The sequence below is a fragment of the Clinocottus analis genome, unplaced genomic scaffold, assembly GCF_023055335.1.
Source record: "Clinocottus analis isolate CAN_PGR_092001 unplaced genomic scaffold, fCliAna1.0.p SCAF_14, whole genome shotgun sequence".
Classification (NCBI taxonomy): domain Eukaryota; kingdom Metazoa; phylum Chordata; class Actinopteri; order Perciformes; family Cottidae; genus Clinocottus; species Clinocottus analis.
This window is the reverse complement of record NW_027175865.1, coordinates 5434756-5459051: the sequence shown is the minus strand read 5'-3', so window position 1 is coordinate 5459051 and position 24296 is coordinate 5434756. Positions and strand designations below refer to the sequence as shown.

The 24296-nt window shown below is 40.4% G+C and overlaps 4 protein-coding genes across 16 annotated transcripts; all 4 read left to right on the top strand.

Annotated features, from left to right (window-relative positions):
* Positions 1-341: 341 nt before the first annotated feature.
* Positions 342-5302, top strand: LOC137784781 (histone-lysine N-methyltransferase SETDB1-B-like). 2 transcript variants are annotated; one of them, XM_068575699.1, is made up of 8 exons: positions 342-363; positions 1361-1453; positions 1784-2113; positions 2303-2476; positions 2666-2867; positions 2980-3053; positions 3849-4039; positions 4146-5302. In XM_068575699.1, exons 2-8 carry the CDS (start codon positions 1366-1368, stop codon positions 4254-4256), a joined length of 1170 nt encoding a protein of 389 aa, XP_068431800.1. In that variant the 5' UTR covers positions 342-363; positions 1361-1365; the 3' UTR covers positions 4257-5302. The 2 variants fall into 2 exon arrangements, with proteins under 2 accessions (XP_068431800.1, XP_068431799.1); XM_068575698.1 differs by lacking the exon at positions 342-363 and adding an exon at positions 598-682.
* A 935-nt stretch (positions 5303-6237) lies between these two features.
* LOC137785019 (histone-lysine N-methyltransferase SETDB1-B-like) lies at positions 6238-11271 on the top strand. Of its 3 annotated transcripts, none has more exons than XM_068576036.1 (10): positions 6238-6312; positions 6936-7110; positions 7537-7637; positions 7776-8270; positions 8722-8886; positions 9959-10160; positions 10309-10382; positions 10723-10913; positions 11029-11150; positions 11245-11271. In XM_068576036.1, coding segments are annotated over exons 2-10 (1521 nt in total). In that variant the 5' UTR covers positions 6238-6312; positions 6936-6940; the 3' UTR covers positions 11246-11271. The 3 variants fall into 3 exon arrangements, with proteins under 3 accessions (XP_068432137.1, XP_068432135.1, XP_068432138.1); XM_068576034.1 differs by having other exon boundaries at positions 7776-8276; XM_068576037.1 differs by lacking the exon at positions 6238-6312 and having other exon boundaries at positions 6972-7110; positions 7542-7637; positions 7776-8276.
* A 526-nt stretch (positions 11272-11797) lies between these two features.
* Positions 11798-21437, top strand: clk2a (CDC-like kinase 2a). Of its 8 annotated transcripts, none has more exons than XM_068575168.1 (14): positions 11798-11985; positions 13096-13289; positions 13457-13730; positions 14877-14967; positions 15815-15881; positions 16326-16442; positions 16733-16899; positions 17357-17451; positions 17716-17845; positions 19082-19164; positions 19330-19409; positions 19498-19588; positions 19741-19869; positions 20044-21437. In XM_068575168.1, exons 2-14 carry the CDS (start codon positions 13096-13098, stop codon positions 20140-20142), a joined length of 1617 nt encoding a protein of 538 aa, XP_068431269.1. In that variant the 5' UTR covers positions 11798-11985; the 3' UTR covers positions 20143-21437. The 8 variants fall into 8 exon arrangements, with proteins under 8 accessions (XP_068431269.1, XP_068431267.1, XP_068431270.1 ...); XM_068575166.1 differs by having other exon boundaries at positions 13093-13289; XM_068575169.1 differs by having other exon boundaries at positions 11798-12043.
* si:ch211-81a5.8 (uncharacterized protein LOC560648 homolog) lies at positions 19969-24190 on the top strand. 3 transcript variants are annotated; one of them, XM_068575176.1, is made up of 7 exons: positions 19969-19988; positions 21456-21560; positions 21646-21712; positions 22601-22756; positions 22954-23305; positions 23614-23698; positions 23790-24190. In XM_068575176.1, exons 5-7 carry the CDS (start codon positions 23082-23084, stop codon positions 23940-23942), a joined length of 462 nt encoding a protein of 153 aa, XP_068431277.1. In that variant the 5' UTR covers positions 19969-19988; positions 21456-21560; positions 21646-21712; positions 22601-22756; positions 22954-23081; the 3' UTR covers positions 23943-24190. The 3 variants fall into 3 exon arrangements, with proteins under 3 accessions (XP_068431277.1, XP_068431276.1, XP_068431275.1); XM_068575175.1 differs by lacking the exon at positions 19969-19988 and having other exon boundaries at positions 23025-23305; positions 23787-24190; XM_068575174.1 differs by lacking the exon at positions 19969-19988 and having other exon boundaries at positions 23787-24190.
* Positions 24191-24296: the final 106 nt, after the last annotated feature.

Here is a 24296-nt window from a genome sequence, read left to right as displayed (position 1 = left end):
CCTGAACCATCCTCTTCAGTAGTGGGCCCACAACCCATCAAACAAATCCTTTGTCCGAGAGGAAATTGAAACTGCAGCGACAGAAATTACATTTATTATGTTATACAATAAACTCTTTGCAAGTCATATCATCTCTGAATTTGAGAGATATTATTTTTGACCTTCCATTAACAAGCAGAAAGACACCCTTTGGTTTATAATCCAGGGCCATCCATCCACTCCATACCAGCTGGTGGCGGTATGCGTCATGTTGGTGTTTGCTACCACTTTAAAGCACAAGAAGAAGAAGCATCACCAATTTCGACGGGAACCCAAAGTAGAAGAAGAAGAAGCAGCACTAGCGCGTAGAGACACACAGGGCATGTACGCTAACTGCATAACAACAGACGTCCAAATGGAGAAAGCTGGTTATTATGCGAATTGTGTATAATTCAGTTTATTAGAATAATCAATTTTGAAGTAATTCAGCATATTTTTAGTTTTCATTTGTTTAATATTGGTGACACAAACATACCACAAAGGTGTAGCTGTGTACGTCATTTCAAGCTTGTGCATTTCCAGCGCTAGCTAGCGGTGTTTGCTACCGTGGCTAGCTAAACTAGCTTCAGTTATTGCCAAAGATCACCGACACAAACCGCTGAGCTCGCTTATCTGCACGGCGGCGGAAAGGACACAAAGTCAGGTAAATTGATAATGTTTTGACCAACGCTGACGTTTCACCTTTTAGCTTAAAACAAGACTAATTACGTAACGTTTAAGGACTGATCTTCTAATATCTGGTCATCTAATCAGCTGGTGAAATGTCAAAATAAATGACAACGTGTCTACAGGCTGTCAACATACCTTTGTAGGCTTTTAGTCACTCCAAACAAAGATTGCATACGATTTGTGGTTTACCTTGAAAATAAAAGTCAGCATCAGGAAGAAGTTGAAGTGTCAGAAAATAGTACTTGGTATTTGTTATTTTTGTGGTTTATTTCAGTTAACTGGATTGTTATTTATATGTACACTGTGGTATAGTGATAGTATTCTGTAAAGTAGATTGGTGTATCGCTATGTATTTCAATATATTTTTGGCTGATTGTACTGTAAGGGGAATATATGCCCTGTGTATACCCTCCAGTACACCACTGTGATTAGTGGCTGATGACAGTCGGACTGATACAGCAACACAATATCAGACAGCTTACTGTCCATGCCAATATTATTGTGGGTATCAATTCTGCAATTTGTGTCCTTACACCTGAGGTATATGCTGGAGTTCAGACCTGAATTTTGTGTGTGTGTGTGTGTGTGTGTGTGTGTGTGTGTGTGTGTGTGTGTGTGTGTGTGTGTGTGTGTGTGTGTGTGTGTGTTGCAGTGACTATGGAAGTTGACGAGATGGAGACGAGAATACCGGATCTCCAAGAGTCTGACAAGAAAGTAGAAAACCAGACAAAGAGAGATAATGAAGGTGAAACATAATGCCTTGAATTATAATATAAACTTGGTAGCCTCAACTTCAACCTTGTTGTCCACATTGAACGCTCTTGGTAATTATTTGTCTCGTCTATGAAAAAGTTTTCCCCTTAAATTGTAATGGACAAAGGTTTAAATAATACAGCTGAAATGGAAGCGATCTCTAAATTCTCATATTTGAGAAGCTGAATATGTCTGAATATGTCATATTTTGCATTTCTGCTTAAAAAAATGGCTCAAGCAATGAATCAGTTATCATGGGATGCCTCTAGATGTTTTGTTTTTTTTGCAAGCCACAATTGCTCAAATGCTTTTTTCTTCGCAGAAAATATATCAGATTTTCCATCCAAGTCCTCCACAAATGAAACTCCCAACAAGGAGACACAATTGAAGGACGGTTCAGACTTGCTCCATGTAAAAAGTGCAGTGGTGGTCTTGACCCGACTCCCTGACTATAAGATCAGCGCTCTGCGACCACCAACGCCTCTGCAGTTCTACAGTGAAGACGACTCCCTCAGCAGCTCTGATTCTGATATGCAGTGGGAACCAGAAGATGACTCTTGTGACTCAGAATTCTCGCTTTCACAAAAGAAAAAGAAAACTGGAAAACACACTACTACAGCACACACGAGCAGAATAAACAACAACCTGAATGGTAATGCCATAACCTGAACATTAACATCACTTTCACTCACAAAGGAAATATCAAATTACCACCATAAGCATTTTAAAATGTGATTTGTATGTCATATTTATTTCATGAAAATCACATGACTAGTCATTCGTATGTAACAATCCCTCATGTGTGTACATTTCACAATGCAGATTTTGTGTTTTTCCACAGGGTCAGAATCAGCCCCTGTAATAATTTCATCGGCTTTTGCCCATTGCTCCAATGAAACCACGAAGAGCCGGCCCGACTTGCCAGAAGTAGAGATCAATGTGAACATGGTGGTCCTGGCCAGGAGGCGATCCATGAAATGGCACCGTGGAAAAATAATCGATACAGTAACAAAGGGTAAGCACACATTTTTCGTGGCAGCACTAGATTAATTTTTTTCACACAAATGTAGGAACCACATATTCTTCACATGCAGACAGAACACTGTGAGTTCATGGAGAACTGTGTTCACTTCTGTCAAAAAATTTGAAGCACCAAAGAACAAAACAATGGGGATTTAACTATTCAAAGTTTTGTCATTTCCAGAAGATGGACGGGTGAAGTACAAAATTATTTTTGAAGAAAAGGGGAAGAGCCTAGTGTCTGGCCACCACATCGCCTTTGACACCACACCGAGGCTGGAGCAGCTGTTTGTCGGTGCTCGTGTGGTGGTCAGATGTCCAGAAAACAAGTTCCTGTTCCGGCCGGGTGTTCTGGCAGAGCTCCCCAGCAGAAAGAACCGCTTACGGTGTGTGTTTGAATGAGTGTTTATCATTTTACAAGAAACTAATACTGTCTTATAGAAAATCTTAATGCTTTAGGTAAAATTTGATTAAATGTAATTTACTTACATTTTCTAGGTTCTTGGTCTTTTTGGATAGTCACAGGCCGGTCTACGTTGGTTTACCTTTATTTCACCTTGTATGCAGACCACGTAAGTTTGGCTGTTTACACACTCAATTATTTTTTTTCACACCCAAATACAACTGTAAATTCTCATATCCTTCCCATGGCCTTTATTTATCTCTAATGCAGAGAGAACAAGTCTTTATCTAAAACTAATTAGAGACGGACTTTTATTTCCATTCCCCTATTTTGTTTCGCTTATCCATTATTCATATAATGTCCGATTTGAAGGTACATTGCACAGTTTTTGATCTTTAGTAGGATTATGGTGCAGTTTAGTTTATATTGTGCACACCTCATCAATCACTAGAGACCAACATATCTGGCTAAAACTAATGGCAATTTAACTTTGGTGCAGGTTTTAAAAGGGAGTGGAGTGGGATGAAAAGAAACTACAATGACAGATATATTGCAAAGATGAGGCCTTCATAGGACTAACTATAAAATAAGCATTTATATTTGTATTTTTTAATTCGGGCGTTACAAAAACAGGCAATAGACTCCTTTAACCTGGCCACTAGGATAGTATAAAAAGTTGCAAAACCGTAAAAAGCCACATGGGAGCCAGTGAAAAAAAGATAAGGAGGTTACTTCTTTTTTTTAATATGTTCATTTGGCTTCTTCAAGGTACTGCGTCCATCCGGGTGTCTTATTTCTCTTAATGCCGATCAGAGCTGATTAATAACTTTGACAACAGCAGAGTCATCTGCCCGGGGATGCATGCAGATTGTAACCTTCCCACTCCAGTGTTAGTGTATGTTGGACAGTGGGAGAGGGATTTAAGAAGAGTGTCTGACGCTTTCTTTCTTTGTTTTTTTGACAGTGGAAAATGTTCTAGACGACGTACCAGACAGTTCTCACAAGGCTTTCATGACGCAATACCTGAAGGACTGGCCTTACCCTCATTTAACCCAGTACAGAGCTGGACAGAGCCTTAATGTCCTGTTATTTGGATCCCATCAGAGGTGTATGGTGCAAATGCTCGACAGCAGCTTGATGCATGTTGTTTTTCAGGTCAGTATCATATAGCGCTGCTGTTGTTTAACTATTGATGTTATATTTGTTTTAACTTCTGTGGTAAAGTTTTGGAAAAAATGTAAAAGTTGTTTTTGTCACTTAGGATAATCCACGTAAGGAGTGGATCCATCGAGGCTCCATGCGTCTTGAACACATGGCAAGATTCCTGGAAATGAAAAGAGCAGAAGAGCACAATGATGATGATTCTGACTGAACGCCCACAGACACAGAAACATAGCAATGTTAGTCTGGAATATACATCATAAATATAAAAATGTAATACATTTCCCATATTATGTGCCATTTAATTTTTTGAGCAAAGGTTACTGAACTATTTCAGCTCATAAGATTTGCAAATAATAAGGTAAGCGCACATGAATGACTCAAGATGGACATTTCTTTAAGTCTGCTTTGCTTTGTTTTTTTTTTTATTGTTAATAGTTAAAAATGGTCAACTTCGCGTGTCGCAGACAAAAATATAAGCTTATAGTTTTATTCTTTAGTTGTTCACAACGTGACACTCGGACCGAGATTTATTTCTATGATTTAAATGATGCATTTAATGCAGACTTTTGTATCAATTAAATAATTGTAGTGATATTTGTTTTGTAGATATTTATGAGTTCTAGGAAGATGGAAAGACCACGTCGGATGTTACAGTAAATATTTTTGCAACATATTCTTCAGTTGTTTAATTTTATTTGGACATGTCCTAATTACATTCCATACAATTTATTAAGCTGACATATTGATTTAAAGCGACTTACAAGTAGTGCATTCGACCATGTAGGGACAACAACAAAAGTTGCTGAAAATATGCAGGTTCATCAACTTCGTCAAATATACTGAACTGCATTTAGAAACAAAAGATGAAGAACAGTTTTAAATGTTTTTATTTTATGGGCAATAATCGGCAGTAAAAAAAAAGTCTCAAAGCATTTAGTTCTGGGCCCCATGCTTAAAGCGTAAACAACCGTGTCCCAGTTTAGAATGTTGACAATTTGGCGTGAGTCAAAACCGGCATAATCAGAAACTGTTAGAAAGCTTTTTGTATATAAATATCCTTCCATGAATACTTCACAGCAAAATCTTCTGTGTCATGATTCTAGAGTCTTAGAGTCATAACAAAAGACTGTTGATGTAATGATGATTTTAGATGAGAACATGCAGGGTATTGTAAACCCACGATCAATAATTGTTACAATTATGTTGTCATAATGCCATATCACCCATACTTGCACATGATAAAACTAAATAAGAATAAATACAAGTTTGTAAGAAAACTGTTGTAAAAAAATGGAGTCTTTTTAAGCTGAAATAATGAATATCATACACCCAGAACTCTGCAAAGAAGAGGTGTTGTTACAGTCGCAAGTAGACCGGAAAAGGGAGCAGTCAGGCTTCTGTCAGTTACACAGACATGGAGACATGGGAGCAGAACGTGTGGGGGCTTCCATGGAACATCCTATGGTGGAGTTCACCTTTCTCTACATTGTGGGATTGCTCTTTTACATTTTTTTAAATTATCTGAATGCTTTTTCCATTCTTGATGTTGATTTAACTTTAATTTGTTGACTGTAGTTTTTTTTGCCGGGGTGTATTGCAGGGCTGTATTGACAAACTGGCAACTTGATACCTATTTTATGTAATACATATAGTTATATTTTATTATTCACTGTTGTATTCATTTAATTTGATTGGGGTTTTGAGTTAAGTGAGAAACAAAAAGCCGAAAGATGGGCACACAGGGCTGAATAGTTCCCTCTATGTTTTTAAAAAACATAATGATGGGAAGTGTGAGATCTGTGGGGTAAAAGAAACAGTGGAACATGTGTTGGTGGTCTGTCAGAAATATGAGCGAGAGAGAGGAACTTTAAGTAATTATGAAGTATTATGAAGGTTCTAAAGAAACACTTTAGTAATGAATGTTGGGGAATAAACTGGAATATTTAGAGGCTACACGGCTAATTAACAGTCTTTTATTTAATTTTTAATTTTTATCTGTTTTAATGTTTGTTTGTCTGGTTTTCGTGGGGGGTGGTAACAGAAAAGTAGTTTCCTCGACCACACTCCAGATTAGTGGGTGGCGGTAACGCACCCGAAAGTTGTTTGCCAACCGCAATAAAACGCAAGCGAAGAAGAAGATGAAACGCCGAAAGACCTGTTGTTCCTGTGTACGGACGCAGGGGGCAGCAGTGAGTTTACGGATTGCGAAACAGCATCACACAAGGAAGACGCACTCTAACATTGTTCTACGTTGTACACATCAGGTAAGATTGAGTAAACTAAATGATTATAAGATTCCCTTTTACAAGAGAAACCCAAAAGCCGTCTGTCAGCCAGCGAGCGACGCAGTCAGCGGCCAAAGTTGGTAACGTAAAATATTTACAGAGAGAGAGAAAGGTGGTCAGGAAAAGGGAGAAGGAGCGCGAGATGGCCATTTGTTACAAAAACGTGCGTGCGCGGGTGTATGTATGTTGCGCGGGTGTGTGAGCGTCTGGCACTTCTTAGCTATACATTTAATATATTAATATAGCGTTACACCAAACCCATATTAGCCATATTAAACACCTCACAGCCTCCCACGACGCAGTACGACAAAGAAATGCTTTTATAAATTGATGATGCGTTAAACTTTGCCCAGAAACGTAAGCTGCTCATACCTAAAAGTGTAATGGCGTGTGACATCCATCCCCCTGGGACTCAGCAGCTGCACTTGGAGACCTAACTATCATAGCAGATTTAAAAAAAAAAAAATATTATTCAAATTTGAGTGTTCAGTTGGACTTGTGCAACAATATGTCCTTTTGTAATAAGAATTTAAGGACTGCCACCCCCTCATCTGCTGTACACCTTAGTGTTGGCACATGGTTTGAAACGTTGTGTGTTGCAGTGATTATGGAGGGGGATGAGATTGAGATGAGCACCGAGGAGCTCCATGCGTGGATCGAAGAGAAGGTAAAGACAAACAAGTTGATGTCCTCCGATGTGCTGATGAAATGCAGCCTGCTGGAATCTCTGCTAGAGAGGAGGAAGAAACAGGCTGGCCACCTCCGGAGGCTCTGCAGGTAAATGTTGAACCTACTCTGTGCCCTTGTTTCCACCAGAAAATAACTTCTGATCAGACAATTGTAGCAATATCCCCCCACACCAAAAAAATCCACATCAAACTCTGAAGAGAAAGTGGGAGTGATAACCAGGAGAAGCAACTAAATCCCAGCATTTAAATCCATCAAATCGAGTAGTCCTGAAGAAGAAACAAGCAGTTTCCTTAACACTCTCAACTATGTTCTTAAAATCAAAGGCCCCATATGCCAGACTGTTATAATATATTTCCAAATGCATCTATCCATTCTAACAACGTCATCAAATGTATGTATTAAAGAAGCATATATTTGTATTAGAATGTCAACTAGATTTCTTTTTTTAAATGGACCCTTCTACTAACTGTTCTTCACTTGATTCATGTTGTCTTTGTTGTTGTTGTCTTTCAGCGCAGTGTTAACATGTGAAGCGGTTGTGAAGAAACAATACTCAATGATGGGGTGGGAATACAGAGACACTGATTCCGATGGTGATACAATAAAAGGCTGTGGTAAGATGCCAATTGTTTGGTTAACGGAAAAAGTACTCTTTGTATGTCTGTGTCTCTTGCTCATGGCGCTGCTGTTTTAACCATGCACACTGGTTTATCTTAGTTTTTATGTTTTACCTTTTTTTTTTTCCATTGTAGGAAATTCGGTTACCAGCTCTCCAACTACTAATGGCTTAACTTCTCCGTTACCAAAGCGACATGACCGTGAGAATCTCAATGGAGTTGAGGGCAAAAAGAACTCCATCAGTCGAAAGGGAGAACCAGTTGTGGTCTTGACCAGGCTTTCTGCCAACGAGATCCGATCTTTATGTCCTTGGATGTCCTTGCATCACAGCAATGTCAAAATATCAGAAACCTCAATCGGTTCGGATTCTGATATGCAGTGGGAACCAGAAGAGGACTCAAGTGGCTCTGAATATTCTGTCTCAAACACTAAGACGGTGCCAAACAACAAGAGGAGAAAAATGGATCAAAAGACTAATAAGCTTGCTCCGAGTCGTGCCACACCCCAAGCGAGCGCAAATACTGGAGCCAAAAGCAACGTGACCTCAACAACAACGCTTCAAGCGGGTACAAACAGCAATGCGAAGAGCAACTTGACGGAAACATCAACACCACCAGCAACCACAAAGAGTAATGGTGATGAACACCACTCAAAAACAATACTTTTATTGCATGAATTCCTTTTTTTCTTGTCCAAAGAATTAAACTTAATTGCTTTCATTGAGGAAAAAAAACTTGACAAAGAAATATTTAGTCAACATCAATTTGACAAATGAAAAGACATTTTAGCGTCTTTTAGCTGAGGACAAGAGATCATGGAGTTCCTTAGCTGTTAGGCTTTGGTTAATTTCTCTGATTTAGAGATGGAACTGATGTTTTCCTATCTAACAAACAATAGGATCACTTTAACAATGACATGGCAGAGACATGGACGCCTGGTTTGGAGGATATTTAGACCTCACTTATGAGATGCAATTGTTGTTCTTATATTTCAAAATAAGTATAGAGGTACTTTAGAATGTATTTAACTTATTTACATCAATGTTGATATTAACATATTGTGTTCTTTTTTCAATGACAGGAGTATGCCCCACGAGCATAACTACCTTTCGCCAAACCGTTGACAAAACTCCCAAGACCTCTCCTAGATTGCCCCCAGTAGAGTTTAAGACAAACATGAGTATTCTGGCCAGGAAGAAGACCATGAGCTGGGTGCCGGGGAAAATTCTGGAAAAAGTAACAAAGGGTAAGAAGAAAAAAAAATATCTGTTCTGCACAATACAGAATACAATGCAACATTCCTCTTCAACTTGACAGGTTGTCTTCTAAAGGGATGTGTCGTGCAGTTGTGCCTCAACTAACAAATCATAGGATTGTCAAAATAGTCGTCAGTGTATACACAACAAATCTGTGGAATTCATTTGATGCTTACCTACAGTTCATGCACAGACTGCCACCAACCAACAAATTACACACTGTCTGTCATGAGACACACATGAGTAGCCTGTGGCTGAGGTCATGTCCACACTCGTACAAATACATCTGTTAAACAGCCGTGGCGGCGGCATTGTGTTCTCTGGTTTTACGACCCTCCAGTCTGTTTTTGTGAACGAAATATCTCAGGAACACCTGGGGCACGTTCCTTCAAATTTGGCACAAACGTCCACTTGGACTTTGGGATGAATTGATTATAATTTGGTGGTAACGGGTCTCTGTAACCTCACAAAACACATTTTTGGGACATAGCTCAAAGAAGGCATATGCTAATTATGTCAATTTAACACACATGTAGGATAACAATGATGACCTGATCTTATTTTAGCTAGACATGGATGTAAACTGCAACATGAATGGTTGGGGGAGGCATACAACTGCAAGGCTGTAATTCTAGTTTCCCTTTTTGATTTTGGCTGCCCATTCACACTGAGCCGCACCAAAAAACAAGCTATTGGGCAATGGCTGCACCACACCGTGTCATCGAGTAAGCCTGCCTTACGCCTGTCCCAAGTCAGTCAATCTGCCTGAGAACATAGGAACACTGAGCGACCCTGTGTAAAATGAGTTGAAACTCCTAGCATCGATGTAAAACTTGTACTGAACGCTGTTCTATTGGGATTTTATTGTAGGCCCATGATGTAACTAAATTACAAACTTTCTAAAAGTTCTCAAGTGTGGGGAAGTTGGAACATCACTTATTACCACAACAAACATGAGGAGTTAGCTCTTAAAATGTACCTGCCACATATTTCGAGTGCAGAGATATGACGTCGTTTAAAGAGGACTTTGCTTATTAGAATTTTTTTAATTTTTTTTTGCAGACAATGGTAAAATGAAATACAAGATTAAGTTTGAGGAGAAGGGGAAGAGCCTTGTCTCCGGTCACCATATCGCCTTTGACTGCATGCCAATGGTGGATCACCTGTTTGTCGGCGCTCGTGTGGTGGTCAAGCTTTCAGTCGACCTGTGCCAGTTCTGCCCTGGTGTCCTGGGAGAGCTCCCCAACAGAAGAAACCGCATGAGGTTTGTGTAATGGACAACCTTTTAAAGGCAAAGTCAGTTTAACATGTGGATAAAGTCACAATTTCCCAGATAAAAATGCAGTCGCTTTTGTCCAAATATGGTTTGGTGTGAAAAAAAAAAACCAATTATAAAAATGTTCTTTTTCCAGGTTCCTGGTCTTTGTTGATGATCACAAGCCGGTCTATGTTGCCTTGCCTTCCCTCCGCATGGTGTGCCAACCATGTAAGTGTGGGCGCTTTCATTCACAGACTGTTTGGAAGGTTTTATACAGACCCAATGTTGTCTGATCTAAAAGTTCGATACATTTGGTGCATTTTAAAAGATGTTAGGTCTACTCGACTCTGGTCTAGAAAATGAGTTTGTCTCTGTTCTATTCAAGTGTTTCAGTAAACCATGACAGTGTAACAATGAGACGACTTGTACTATGATAGAAATTATAACGTTTGGACATTTTAGACAGGTGACCCTGAATGGAAACAGAGCTAAAAATTCTTGCACCTGTCAAATAAGTACTATTATAACACAATTTTTTATTATTTCTTTTACTTTTCCGTCTTGACAGTGAACGACCCTTTGGACGATATTCCAGATGGCTTCCACAAGAATTTCATGAAGGGATATATGAAGGCCTGGCCTTATCCACCCCAGGGCCATTTCAAGATTGGACAGATAATTAATGTGAAACTTAAAGGAGTCATAGAGAGTTGTGTGGTGCGGGTCCTCGACTGCAGCCTTATGGAGGTTGTTGTTACGGTCAGTATACAAGAAAATCTTTCTTTGAATTCTTTCCAACTGGATTCTTGGTGTTATTTTCTGTTATATTTATTAAGACTGCGTGACTCATAGCAGTGTTTGTCATCAATCTTAGAACGATCAACATAGGGAATGGCTCTACCGGGGGTCCCCATGCTTGGTCCAGATTAATAATACGAAGAAGCCTTTGGAGTTGGGCAAGGATAAGCAGCAGAATAGCACATTTCCAAGTTCATGGTAAATTAAATTCTACCACTAATAAAATCATTATTTATGTTACTCCTACGATCTTATTTATCACTTCTGTATTTCCCTGTCTTGTATATTTCAGAGTCATCCAAGTGACGTGGATGCTGTATTCCAAGATGGTTCCCATGCGTTCAGTAAAAGTGGCTCACCAAGAATAAACTGAAATGTTTTTTTAGGCCTTTTATGCCCGAAAGAGCATCCACATGCTCAATATGGCTGATTTTGCCATTCAAAAAGGGCTATTAATATTACGCATCTGACTCGTTGCCACCTGCCATGGTCAATGCCTTTCCTGAGCAATGTAAGAAGAATGCATTGTATTTTTTTGCAATAACTGTATTTGTATTAAATAAAAACGAATTGTCTCATTTTCATCAAGTTTATTTGATCTATTAACTAAGAAAAACATCTCCTCCAGATGTGCGATCCATGAGTATACAAAAATGCAAACCATGGAAGAAATAATTGGAACACATTGTAGGGAAGCAAGTCCCTCAGTCTGGCTCAATATTACAGTCATGTTTTACATCACTCAAAAACTTACTGCACACTTTCCATTTTGATTGTCAAAAATGTGAATGAACGTTGGCTTCTGCAGGGTCGAAGCGTTGCGCTAACGGGTCACGCGGTCATGTGGTCGTGAATGACATGTCACTCGCACGGAGGCGTTCCCACCAGTCTGAACCAGAACGAGCGAACAGCAAACAACTGGCTGCCTGCAAGAGCTCTGAACACCGAGCTGGCGAGAAGATAAAAAAGACAAAACTGGAACGCAATCACGGATTTCTTGTGGGACAAACGCACAGGCCTCGCTGCTAAAACGGTAAACGCAGTCGCCGAGCCGTTTTGAGCCGTTACGTGAGCCGCATCCCGACCGAACGGTTAGTACGACGGCGAGCGAAAGTATCTCTGTTTTGCTAGCGGATGAACGCAGCTAAGCTAAGATGGCGGTCAAAGTATTTACGTTAGCTCACGTTAGCAGAGCGGGCTAACCGCCAGCGAGTGGCATCGTTTGCCAGCTAGTTGGAGTTTGTTAGTGTTTTTAAAATGCGACATGTTTAGTGACTGGACTTCGTGTCTCGGTGTTCACGGACGTTAACAGCGTTAGTGTCTTCAACGTCTTCGCGCTGCAGGGTAGGAGACGAGCTTCAAACGTTAGCAACTTGTTAGCGGTTAGTTCGTAGACTCATATCATGAACCGCAAACGATGGTGTTTATTTATGGGTTCCGCTTAGTGTTGCTGCGCTGGTGGTGGCATGACGGTAAAAGTAGTCGAGTGATGCGGGCACTTGTTTGACGCATCACTGTATTTACGCAAACCTGCGGAGGGTTGTTTCAACCGTTAACGTTCAATGTGTTTATGCAACAGGGTTGTTAAAATGTATCTCCTCTGTTCACATACTTCGAGGCCTCTCGCCGCAGCTATTCGTGCACAGATTTGTCTGCTGCATGGTTGATCTGTATGCTCGTACAAGTTGATGTTGTGTTTCTGTGGTTAGCTGTATTCAAATGTAGCGTTAGGTCTTCTACTCAAACTGGGTTTAACCAAATGTGTTCACCAAACTGGTGTCGTCAATCAGCCCATTAAATCTGAGTTGAGCTGTCATGAACAATGTCTGTAAAGCTTCTCGTACCGATGAATGCGTGTGCTAAAAAGGTGCGTTTCGGGCTGGCTATATAGTTTATTTTGAATTAAATCTTTTCTTGTTTCCTACTATTGCCCACCACAAATCACTTAACGCTAGAGTCTGCCAGTGGACACCTGTCCCACTGATGTGAATATTTTGGCAGGAAGCAAAATGTAAACAGGAGTAAATACTAAAAGTGACATTCAATTGTTTCCCATAGTTTGTAATTCAATAAGCATTTCACAAAGTTTAAATGGCCGTTTTTCCAAATTCTCAATGTTTTGTTTGTCCTAATAATCCAGCAGATGCCTCATACCAGACGGTACTCGTCTTCGGACAGGGACAGTCGAAGCAGCTACCAAGACCGTTACAGAGATAGAGGGCGAAGACACCGGCACAGAAGATCACCTTCTTTCTCCTCCAGCAGTGACCGAGACAGGGACCGGGACAGAAGGGGACGAGGACACAGACAGGAAGGAAGCTTTGTGCGCTCAAGGAGGTATGCTTCTGTGGCTAGTGAGACATATTTGATTTAACTGATCCACTGTAATTTTACATAACATGACAATCATTTTCTTTTACAAGTACCAACTGCAGATTTCTTTTTTTTGGGAGGGGGGGTTTGATAGTCAGTCTTACAATGTAGGCCTTTGTCCAATCATTCAGTCGTAGCTATGACAATCGCTCAACGGAGCAGCGGCCATTTGACCGAAGATACTGCGAGGGATACAGACGCTTGGATCAGAACCGAGATCAAGACCGCGACAGAGAAAGGGAGCCACATGGAGCCGCTGAAAATTACTATCCACGCGACTTCTCCCCAAACATGTACGACTACCGACGTGGCCGTGAACGGGAAGAGTCGTACCGGCGGAAAGGCAGCAGGCGTAAGCACAAACGAAGGCGGCGTAGAACCAGGTCCTATAGCCCATCCTCCTCGGTGAGTACAGCCAGTCCTGAGATTGTGTTTTAACTCTCCTCATCCTCTCTCCTTCCATCTGTCTCTTCCAATCAGCTCTTTCTGTCTCTGTCTTTCTCTAACCATTTCCTCCCCACAGCCCCTGGAATTGGTAAGTAGTAAAATCTTTATGATTTTGTTTTCATCCTTTCAGAGGGGTTTTATTTTTTTATTTTATGTTTTAGGTGGGTTTTGCTGAGATTGGCATTTCTTTTTGGCAGAGCATTTTCATTTTTATAGATATTTTTCCATTAATGATCAAGCACTAATTCTTGATGCTCTTCAGAAACATGCTCATCACATTTTTCCTAACTTTTTCTTTGAAAGCCTAGTTACACCTGGTCACACTTCATTCGTGTCAGTGGCCCTATCTTTCATAAAATAGTGTATGTTTGTGACTTCTTTTGTAAAAGGCCTAAATGCCTGTGGTAACGGCTAGTTGACCACTTGTGAACTTTAGTGCAGATAGGCTGAAAAAAGTGAAAATGTTCTACCAAACACTGCATTATTTAGGTCGAAATAAAATGCAGACTTTTCTTAGAATAAATTGGCATTTGAAATGTCTAAGATTTGTTGCATTTTTTATGTGGGTTATATTTTTCTCCCACATGTGTTTGAAGTAATATTAATTTAAGTGAGCAAGGGATTGAATCTGATGTAGTTTATATGCTGGGGTTTATCTTTAAACAGTACCTGCTTGAATACATATGGTCCTCAATTTTATTTTCCATCTTATTCTGAAAGTCAACCTCATAAGTTTGCATTAGTTATATTACTGTTTTTATTAGTTTTTGCGTTGATGAATGGATATGCCAGTTGCTTTCTTGTTTATAAGCAGCTGTGGGTTAAGATAGAGGGAGGAGAGGAGCAGAGGACAACATGTAATCTTTGACTTGTTCCCTTGCACTATATCCCTATCGTTATATATTTCCTTCACGTGGTGTCATGCGTGAATCGCCCCATGACCACCAAATCCACCTACAACCACAACTACCACCAACACCACCCTCCTCTTCCCTCCTCGTCTACCTGTGCGGCCTGACACCTTTGCTGCGGCTGCCCCTGAAAATCCCCTGTTCCCTCCGGTCGTGTCATGACCTGCTGATGGCGGTTTGGGTGTGAAAACAGCGGAGCGACAGCCGGACGCGGGCACTGAGTGTGAGGGACGACGAGGAAGGGCACCTGATCTGTCGGAGTGGGGACGTCCTGCAAGAGAGATGTACTCACTGCCACTACTCTATCGTAACCATTCTCCATATGAGTATTAAAGCATAGAGCATTTACATGACATGGGAGTGCCTGATGATGATGGTGCCTTGCTAGAATGCTCTTCGCTCTAGCTGAAATAGCAGGGTGGATTGCACGAATGTTGAAGATTTTGAGAGGGACTAGATACCTTCTCCTTTTTGTTCTAGGATTTTAAGCTGTGGAGCATTTTCTGTGTTTCACAGGTTACTTGACTTTCCCAAACATAGAATCCCATTTCCAGACATCTTCTCTGTTGCGTTGCAGTTTAAAACTCAGTTACAGTTCTATATCTGTAACATAAGATAGCTATTTTCCACGATGAGGGTTACAGGGATTTTCTTTTTTTCTTCTTTTTTTGTAGACATCTAACATGCACTTCACTTTTAATATCTTCCTCGTACAACCAGCGCACATTTAGACAGTGGATGTAACACTTTTTTTTTCCTTTTCAGTATCATGCAATGTTGAGTAGAAATACTAATCATTTTTTTCTGTTTTGCACAACACCCCTGTGTCCTTTGGGGAAAAAACAGCCACATCTTATTTTCGATGACTGCAAATTGGTCATATTTACATATGCTCACTTATTTTCTTCACATGGTTCATGCGATTCACATACTTATCTAAGATTACCTCAAATTGTCTCACGCCTGTCAGATTGGACAGGCAGCCATTTGAAAAAGGGATGGGCGCTAGAATTGATACGCCTGTCTGCATTTTTGCATTATGTATTTCTGCTTAAGTCCACATGTCTAATGCGTTTGTTCTTTCTTTCCCCGTCCTCCTTCTCTTCCCTTTCTCTCTGTGTTGTGTTGCAGATGAGATTGTCAGCACTTTGGGGGAAGGCACCTTTGGAAGGGTGATGCAGTGCATAGACCATCGAAGGTATGTATCAGTTGACACTGTTCTCACTGTGCTTCATTTTCAGAAACATGTTTATTTGTGTTATGTCCTGCGAGTAAGAATTTCGTCTAAAGAGATTAGTAAAATTATATTTAACCATTATTTTCCACCTTTACAGTGGTGGTTTTAAATGTAAAAATGGCTAAATCAGATTTTTTTCACCAACTGAAGCTGCATTATCAAGATGCTTTTTGCAAGCATGGACTTGTCATGTTCCCATTACATACAGCAACTGTAATGGATATCAGAGAGTTATTAAGTATTATGTGTTTACTGTAAAGTTGAATCATGTCACTTTTATGTCTGGAATTCAGTAAAAGCTTTTTCTAGGACTCAAAGTGATTCATACATACACATGTACTGCAAGTTTAGTTTATTTTTTTCCTGTTTTTTTTTTTTTGCTTCATACTATCATCTGTTTTACAGGGGAGGAGCCTCTGTTGCTCTGAAAATTATCAAAAATGTGGAGAAGTACAAGGAAGCAGCTCGTCTGGAGATAAATGTACTGGAGAAGATCAATGAAAAGGACCCTGATAACAAATTGTGAGTTCTGAGTATTGTGGCACTGCAATTAAATCAACTTTCAACCCTGCCTGAACAGACACCATTTGTAATATTAGAACTTGGCGATGAACCTAGAATTTAACAGTACTCATATAAGGTGTCAGCAACTTTTCGATAACAGCTGTTTAATAAAAGCCTCATAATTTCCTGGAAGCTTTCATCAGTGACCAAGAAATGTGCTAGATTAGTCTCTGTAAAAACATTTGGTTGAGCTTAAACTAAATACACTACATCACTGTAAAACCTCCTGTATCTTGTTTATCTTGCAGTCTGTGTGTACAGATGTATGACTGGTTTGACTACCACGGTCACATGTGCATCTCCTTTGAGCTGCTAGCACTCAGCACCTTCGATTTTCTAAAGGAAAACAACTACTTGCCCTATTCAATTGGTCAGGTCCGACACATGGCCTACCAAATCTGTCTCGCTGTGAAGTGTAAGTTTTCATTTTTTTATTTTGAATGTCCTTTATTTGTTTTTAGTTTAAAGAAAACTTTTATTATCGGGGATTCAGGAATATAATTATGCAACAAATGTACTGTATTTCTCAACATGTTACTAACAAGTAAAAGCAACCATGTTCAGTATAAACTCTCATAACTTGAACTTATGTGTTTTTGCGTTTAAGGATTTGGGTTTTAATGTCCCTAAAATAAGTATAGATTTGCAACAAACACGCCATTACTCAAAGGATGCGTCTTCATCAGTTGCATACATATTGCGTGGCTAGAGTGTCTCTTATCAATTTGTACTATTCCAGATGTTTTTCTCATACCCCTTTTTATTTAGTACACAATATCTACGTTGTTATCATTATACATTGTCTATTCTGAAAGAAATTAAGATCAGCACACTGCATGAATAACCACTTCACTCATGTTTCTTCTCTTTAGATCTCCACGACAATAAGCTGACGCACACAGACTTAAAGCCTGAGAACATCCTATTTGTCAACTCCGACTTTACAATGTCCTTCAATGTCGAGAAGGTAAGAAACAATTGATAACTAAGGGAAGAAAGTGAAAAACATTTATTGTGTATTTGCACGGCAGGTTGGTTGCAAACTAAAAAAATGCCACTTTTACTATGATACTGAACTTAGTTGAACTTTTGTAAAAATGTTGCTAATATAAATTGTTTAGTGGTCTCTTCTAACTCACAGCCGCAGGTGGACTATTGGCTATTTACAGACAATGTTTTTCATACTAATTTGTAAGTCAACTGTTCTGAAAAACACTGTTCTTGATTGCAGAAGCGAGAAGAGCGCACGGTTAAGAGCACGGCAGTACGTGTGGTGGACTTTGGCAGTGCTACTTTTGACCATGAGCACCACAGCACCATTGTGTCCACGCGGCATTACCGGGCTCCTGAGGTCATCCTAGGTGAGGATGTCCATAGGCTCTGGGCCATGAAATAATTGTAAACACTACTTTTTAGAATCAATTTTATGATTACGTCAAGCAATCTCAGTTCTGATTAAAATAGTCCCAGACATTGAACAGGGAAATCTGAAAATGTGTTTTTTGGTCGGCACAAGTCCTTTGTCGTTCCTACTTTGCCCTGTCGACCAAAGATTTACCTGCAGGCTTTTGTAGAAACGGGCTGTGCTCTACAAGTTGATACAAGGACAGTTCAGCATTTCTCTGCTGAAAAACATTTCTGCAAATCAATGTCCCCTCTTTGCGTCTTTCATATGTTTCACACTTTTGCCAATTTAATCAATATAATCTAGAAAGTGCTGCTTGAGTAATAAATAATGTCATCACATGGTTTCTCAAGCAGACTGCACTACCACTCGCACTACAATGACAGGCTGCACATTACAAATACCAAAAGATGTAATATTTTTTGCTTTTTTGGAACAGAAAACAGCCAAGTTAACCAACCACTCAGTCCGGCACTAGGCATTAGATGAGCATGATGGGAAATGTTTGTTGTCCCATTGCTACGATAGGGTAGGGAGGTCATATTATCCTCATCATCATCACTGGCTTAAGCCTATAAGCATTTAACACTGCTTAATTTAGCCTAGAGGCAAGCAGACCTTTCCTTACTCACAGCCCTTCTACTTTGACTTGTTTTTAAGTCAGTGCATCTCCCGACAGCTCACCACAGTTGAATTTTAGCTTTATTGAAAAAGACTAATTGCCAAAGGGTTGAATGCTGCTGCTCTGCTCTCATTTTGTGCACAAAGCTCTGCCCTCAGTGAGACACACAGAGGAACCGAGAGAAACTAGCGTGACAGTAAAGACTCACAATGAGCTGAGAATGAATTGAGTGCACATAAAGTAGGTAGTTAAAATATGTTGTTTCTTTCTGTCTGGCAATGTTAGGGGAAAGACTGAAGTTCATTGTTAAACTGTAAAATAATTGCCCCCAAACAACATGACACAACATGATGATGATGATGATTGATGTATGGTTTTTAACTTATGATAATGTAGAAAAACAGATTTAAAATTTTGGGGCGGCCACATTCATTCTGGAACGTTTCTGGGAGGTGAAAATGACCTCGCTGCAAACTGCAGCTTGACTACTCGGTGGAGGCGTACCTCCTCAAGGAGGTTATTCTAGTTGTCGATGTTTTCATTTATTCAATGCATGTGGTCGTCCCTCAGAGCTGGGTTGGAGCCATCCCTGTGACGTGTGGAGCATTGGCTGTATCCTGTTTGAGTACTACCTGGGCTTCACCTTGTTTCAGGTACAATTGCCCTCTGATGCAGCTGAGACTTTGACCTCAGTCAGACTTCATTCAAATGAGAATTTTATCCACTTCAGGACTTTTCTCTCTTCTGAATCAATCTTTACATCTTTCTCTGGTGCTCTTTTCTGCTCCATCATGGTTGTGCATTTCATATTTCTTCAGACTCATGACAACAGAGAGCATTTGGCCATGATGGAGAGAATCCTCGGACCAGTGCCCTCGAGGATGATCCGTAAGACGAGGTGAGAGAACATACAAACTCAGAAAAGAAATAAAAGAGTCTGTAACACACATTATTAATACAACTTTATTCACTCGGAACCTTCTTAGAAAGCAGAAGTATTTCTACCGTGGCCGCCTGGACTGGGACGAGAGCTCGTCAGCAGGAAAATACGTCAGAGAAAACTGCAAACCCTTACGGGTAAGAGGGATGGATGTTAACTATAAAAATAGTGCTTAGTACTGTAGGAACGAAAGCTTTTTAAAAATGTTGTACTGCAGTTATTTTCATGAGTATCTCAGTATTCCTCTTACAGTCTGTTTCTTGTCACCCTTCCTTTTTTGCACTGTCAGCGGTACTTGCTGTCGGAGGCGGAGGACCACCACCAGTTGTTCGACCTCATTGAAAGCATGCTGGAGTACGAGCCCTCCAAGAGGCTGGTTCTGGCCGACTCACTCAAACACCCTTTCTTTGAGAACAAGGTGATTAGCGAGGCGGGAAGCAGCAAAAACTGGGAAGGCAACCGGGACATCAGCCGGTGACCCATGAGCCTCCAAAGACTGAAGGACAAGGGAGATCAAGTCTTTTCTATATGGAGCAGGTGAACTGTTAACTTAAACGGAGCTTCTGGTGTTTTCTGTCGTTTGTCATTAAAGCATGGACACCTTAACTTCTCGCTCCACCACCCTGCTCCTCTGACGTCCACCTCTGCAGCCACAAGAGGCATGCTTTTGCAGCAGAGTCACCAAAAATGACCCTCGAAAGACTGGAAGAGAGTTGAAAAGAATAAGTATTTTATAGCCGTCACAGCCTGAATAGAGGACAATTATATGGAAGATTGTTTGTACCCAAAGTAGCCCTCTATGCAGCTCCTGTCTTCCTTTTGACTTCCAAACTACCTTCCGTCCGCCCGACTATTACTTTCATCAGCATGAAGAAAAATAATTCACATCCATAAGGAAATAAGCACTACAAAACTGGTAACACAGAAACTCAGTTTCGGGGAAGAAATGTCTTCCTGTTCTGAAGTCTAAGGAAAGGGTAAAAAGGAGATGGAGCTGTATGCAGTGCAAGTCCTCACTCACATTATTCTAAACATGGAGACATGCAAGATATTCTATTATGCCAACATCAAATTGAATGTCATATTTCCTTGGAATTTGCAAGTATCCCGAGCAGAGACAAACGTCTCAGGGTTTTTGTTTACGTTTTTTGTTCAGTGAACACTTGCTTTGCATATCCTTTTTCATGTTTGTTTGTCGAAAAGGGTTCTCCCTTTTTATATGGAGAGGCTTGCCCTTAATCTTGGGGTCGATAGGTCTGTTATTATTTGCCAATGAGATGATAATGGTGACGCACACACACGGGCCTCTGTGGTCTGTCTTATTGATGGTTATGTTTCTTACGTTATGCAATCTTTTGTGTGTGTGTGTGTGTGTGTGTGTGTGGGGATGGTGTGAGTGAGACGTTAATGTTTTGCTCAGCTTTAGTCATGGGGATATTCTTGCATACTTTTAAACACACAAAACATAAACTGCCTTTTCCGTGTGTCATTTGGTCAGACCTGAGGTCTCTTATTTAGGTGAAGCACACAGCTCCTGGTTGTAGCCAATGAGCCACACATGACTCCTTGTTGCCGGTATTTATTTGATTCATAATAGGTAATAATCCCTGACCCCCACCTGTACATGACTTGTTTTGTTTTTTGTATGAAATTAAAGCGTATAAAACTGTATATATGTATGATTGTGTAGAATTAAAGTGAAGTCCTCCTGACCAAAGGCTAATGGTGCTCTCAGTGTTGGGTTCGGCCTCTGGTAGCTACAGCGAGGCGCTCTGTCTTTACATTCATCCCTGTGTCCATCTCTTTAGCTCACTGACTGGACGAGGTTCAAGAGTCAGCCGTGCCAAGAATGTGTGCCGGTGGTGTCTCAGTAGTTCTATTTGAAGTGAACTCATTAGTCTTTAAAATGACTACACAAATATATTGCTTGCAGAAAAATAACATTACTTAACTTGTATTGACAAAAAAGAACTTAAATGTGTTATTTTTCTCTTGTCTTTTTAGGAAGTAGCTCAGGCATGCAGACCAATTAGGTTACACTATTAATATGTTGATTTGAAACTATTTTTTCATTGTGTTGACATGTCCCCTTGGTGGTCACATGGACAGGTATTGTATGCTTCCTCTAATGCTTAATTTATTGAGAGTTAATTACGGTTGGGAACTAATCTCTCTCCCTCTCCCAAAACTTAAGTTAAGCTGTCGGGAAGCGTGGAAACCGTGGGAGATCTGCTGCAACAGTTGTATCGACGCCTCGTCACGTAAGCTTTCCCATCTGTCGGTATGCTCACCCTGCTCGCTGTCCCCATTCTCTCTCCTGCCACCGTCCTGTGAATTAATCGATTATTTTGGGCTCTACTGCCTTGAATAGGCATCAGATATTGGCAAAGGACACATGGTCAAAAGTTACTTACGTTGCACCGTAATGCTGCGCCCATTGAGGATCGTCTGGGTCACTTACGACATAATATACTGTATATAAATATAATATACTATACTTTTATATGGCAAACTATACTATATGGAGTAGTATATTATAACTTTCTAAAAACACATGGAGGCGTTCTGTGTTCATGTTGTCGGCGCTTGCATCCCCATCCACTTTAACTCTTGTTATACTATACAGACATATAAGCTACCTTATGCTTTTGGACATATTATACTTTGTTTTTATGACTGCCTTTTCTTTTATTACATACAACACTGACATTTTAGTGAAAATTTCACAATTACTTTTTTGTTATATACTGACTTAATGGCATTCTATATCATTACGTTCTCATGACTTTTGATCTTTTAATGGCTAAAAGGAAAAAAGGATTAAAACAGGGCTATTTCCATTGTCAAATGCGGGTACAGCTGTCTGATTATCGGCTTTTAAGCTGTTTGCCAAAGGACTGCCCTTATATTATGCACTTCAGTGTTCCCTGCCAAAGAGCGCACGTGTTTGAACTGTTCTTGTTCTTTTTGTACTGCACTATGAATTTTAACTTTCCTGAAGTTGAGTGTGACTTCTGAACTAGGAACAGACCATTTAGCTCCAAACCTCAAACCGCAAACACATGTTTATACGAGCTATTGTAATGAGCACATTGAAAGAAACTGGCTGTTTGGATCGTTGCTAATGAGATAAACTTCTACGTCTTCAGCTAATCTTGTTTGAGGATCAGCGAGTCGTCGATCAAATCCCCATAAGACCAAACGGTAACAGCGCTGTATAGCCCACATGTACTGATGCTTCTGGAAGCAATGCAACAAATGGATACTATCAGCTGATTGTGCCTACACGAGATACCAGTAGCGGGGTGAGTGTTTCTTATAGCCATGTACTGTGAATAGTGTTCATTTGCACAGAAGACTTTAAGTTGATTTATGATGCCAACTGTAAATGTTGGCAGATGACATTCTGGGGCTTTTACTTCATTGACATTTAAAAAAAGAAATGAAGGCAAAATGAAAAAATATTGCTGTAAGTGATCATAATTGTTATTCTTTGTTGCAGATTGAAAAAAAAACGTATTCAACGGCGACTTTTTTGACACATCAGTGTGTAATCCTGTGAGCTTTTCACAGAAAACCCCACCACCTGCCAATCCACACAAGCAACATCCGCACAAGACGACTCTTGAAATGAATTCCCTCATGTCGCTGGGTGCCCCTCTGAAGCAGTTCACCAGCTGTGTGTCAGGGAAACGCAGCTCCACCAAGAGAGGAGCCAAGAGGAGCCAGTCTGTCCGCAGAAACAGCTTCACCCGCAGGAAGAGCGTCAGTAGGAGGAGAAGCCTTCCCTCCAGCAACCAGAAGGTCCCTGACTCCTGGCTCAGACTGTACCAGGATGACCTGAAGAGAGAAAGGTGGGGCAACACATTTATTCACGGCAGCAACAAAACAAATCGGATGTCCTTAACAGTCATCATCTCCAAAAAACAGCATTCTAGTCTCTTAAACACTATGGTGCCATCCAGTGATTCATCAATGTGTGTGGTAATACTTGTTAAAGAATGGTGTTAAAACATTTCTGACAGTGTGACTTCAGTTGTTATCCAACTGAGACTCTTGGCAAGGGCATATATGGATTAATGAGGATCAGGCTGTTGAATCACATGAATAAGCTGCTCGCCCATGTGCTGTTCCTAATGTTGCTCTGTGCCGTTTGCCAAAGGAAACGTCGGCAAGACATACTGGCCAAGAAGAACGCAGAGCGCACTGTTAGAACTTCCTTCAGGAGCCACCACTGCCTCCCAAGGGTAAGGGGACAATGCAATAAAAAAATGACTAAGAAATGTAATTGTCCATATGTAAAAATCTCACAATCTCATTCTCTTCCACATGCAGCAGACCACCGCTCCCAGAAAACCGGCCCCAGTGAAGGACGAGTCCTTCTTCGGGGCCTTCCAAGGGCTCAGTCTGGACGGACTGCTGGGAGATGGCAATGGGTCTCCCGCTGCCTCCATGCCTGCTGCTAGTGGAGATCAGTGCAAAGTTATGTGAGACCCAACAGTCCAGGACAATCAGACCGTTCATATGATGCTAATGCTCAAGAGACGTGAAGGACAAAGGGCCTATGAAGGGAGATGTTTTGAGTTGAAATGAAGTTTTAAAAAAAAAAAGATACTGATTTAGCTAAACATCTTAATTTCTTTTAGCTTTGTTCTCTATTCCTTGATGGTTGTTTTGCATTGAACTCTGTAAAGTTTTTCTCGTTTTGAAAAAAAATACATAAAATTAAGCAAATCTGACATGTTGGCCTTGAATTTTATTGATCCATTGTTCTCACGCCTGAGCTGCTTCCATTACGTATTTCTAGTTTGAAATCCAAAACTAAACAGGTATTTGGATTTTATT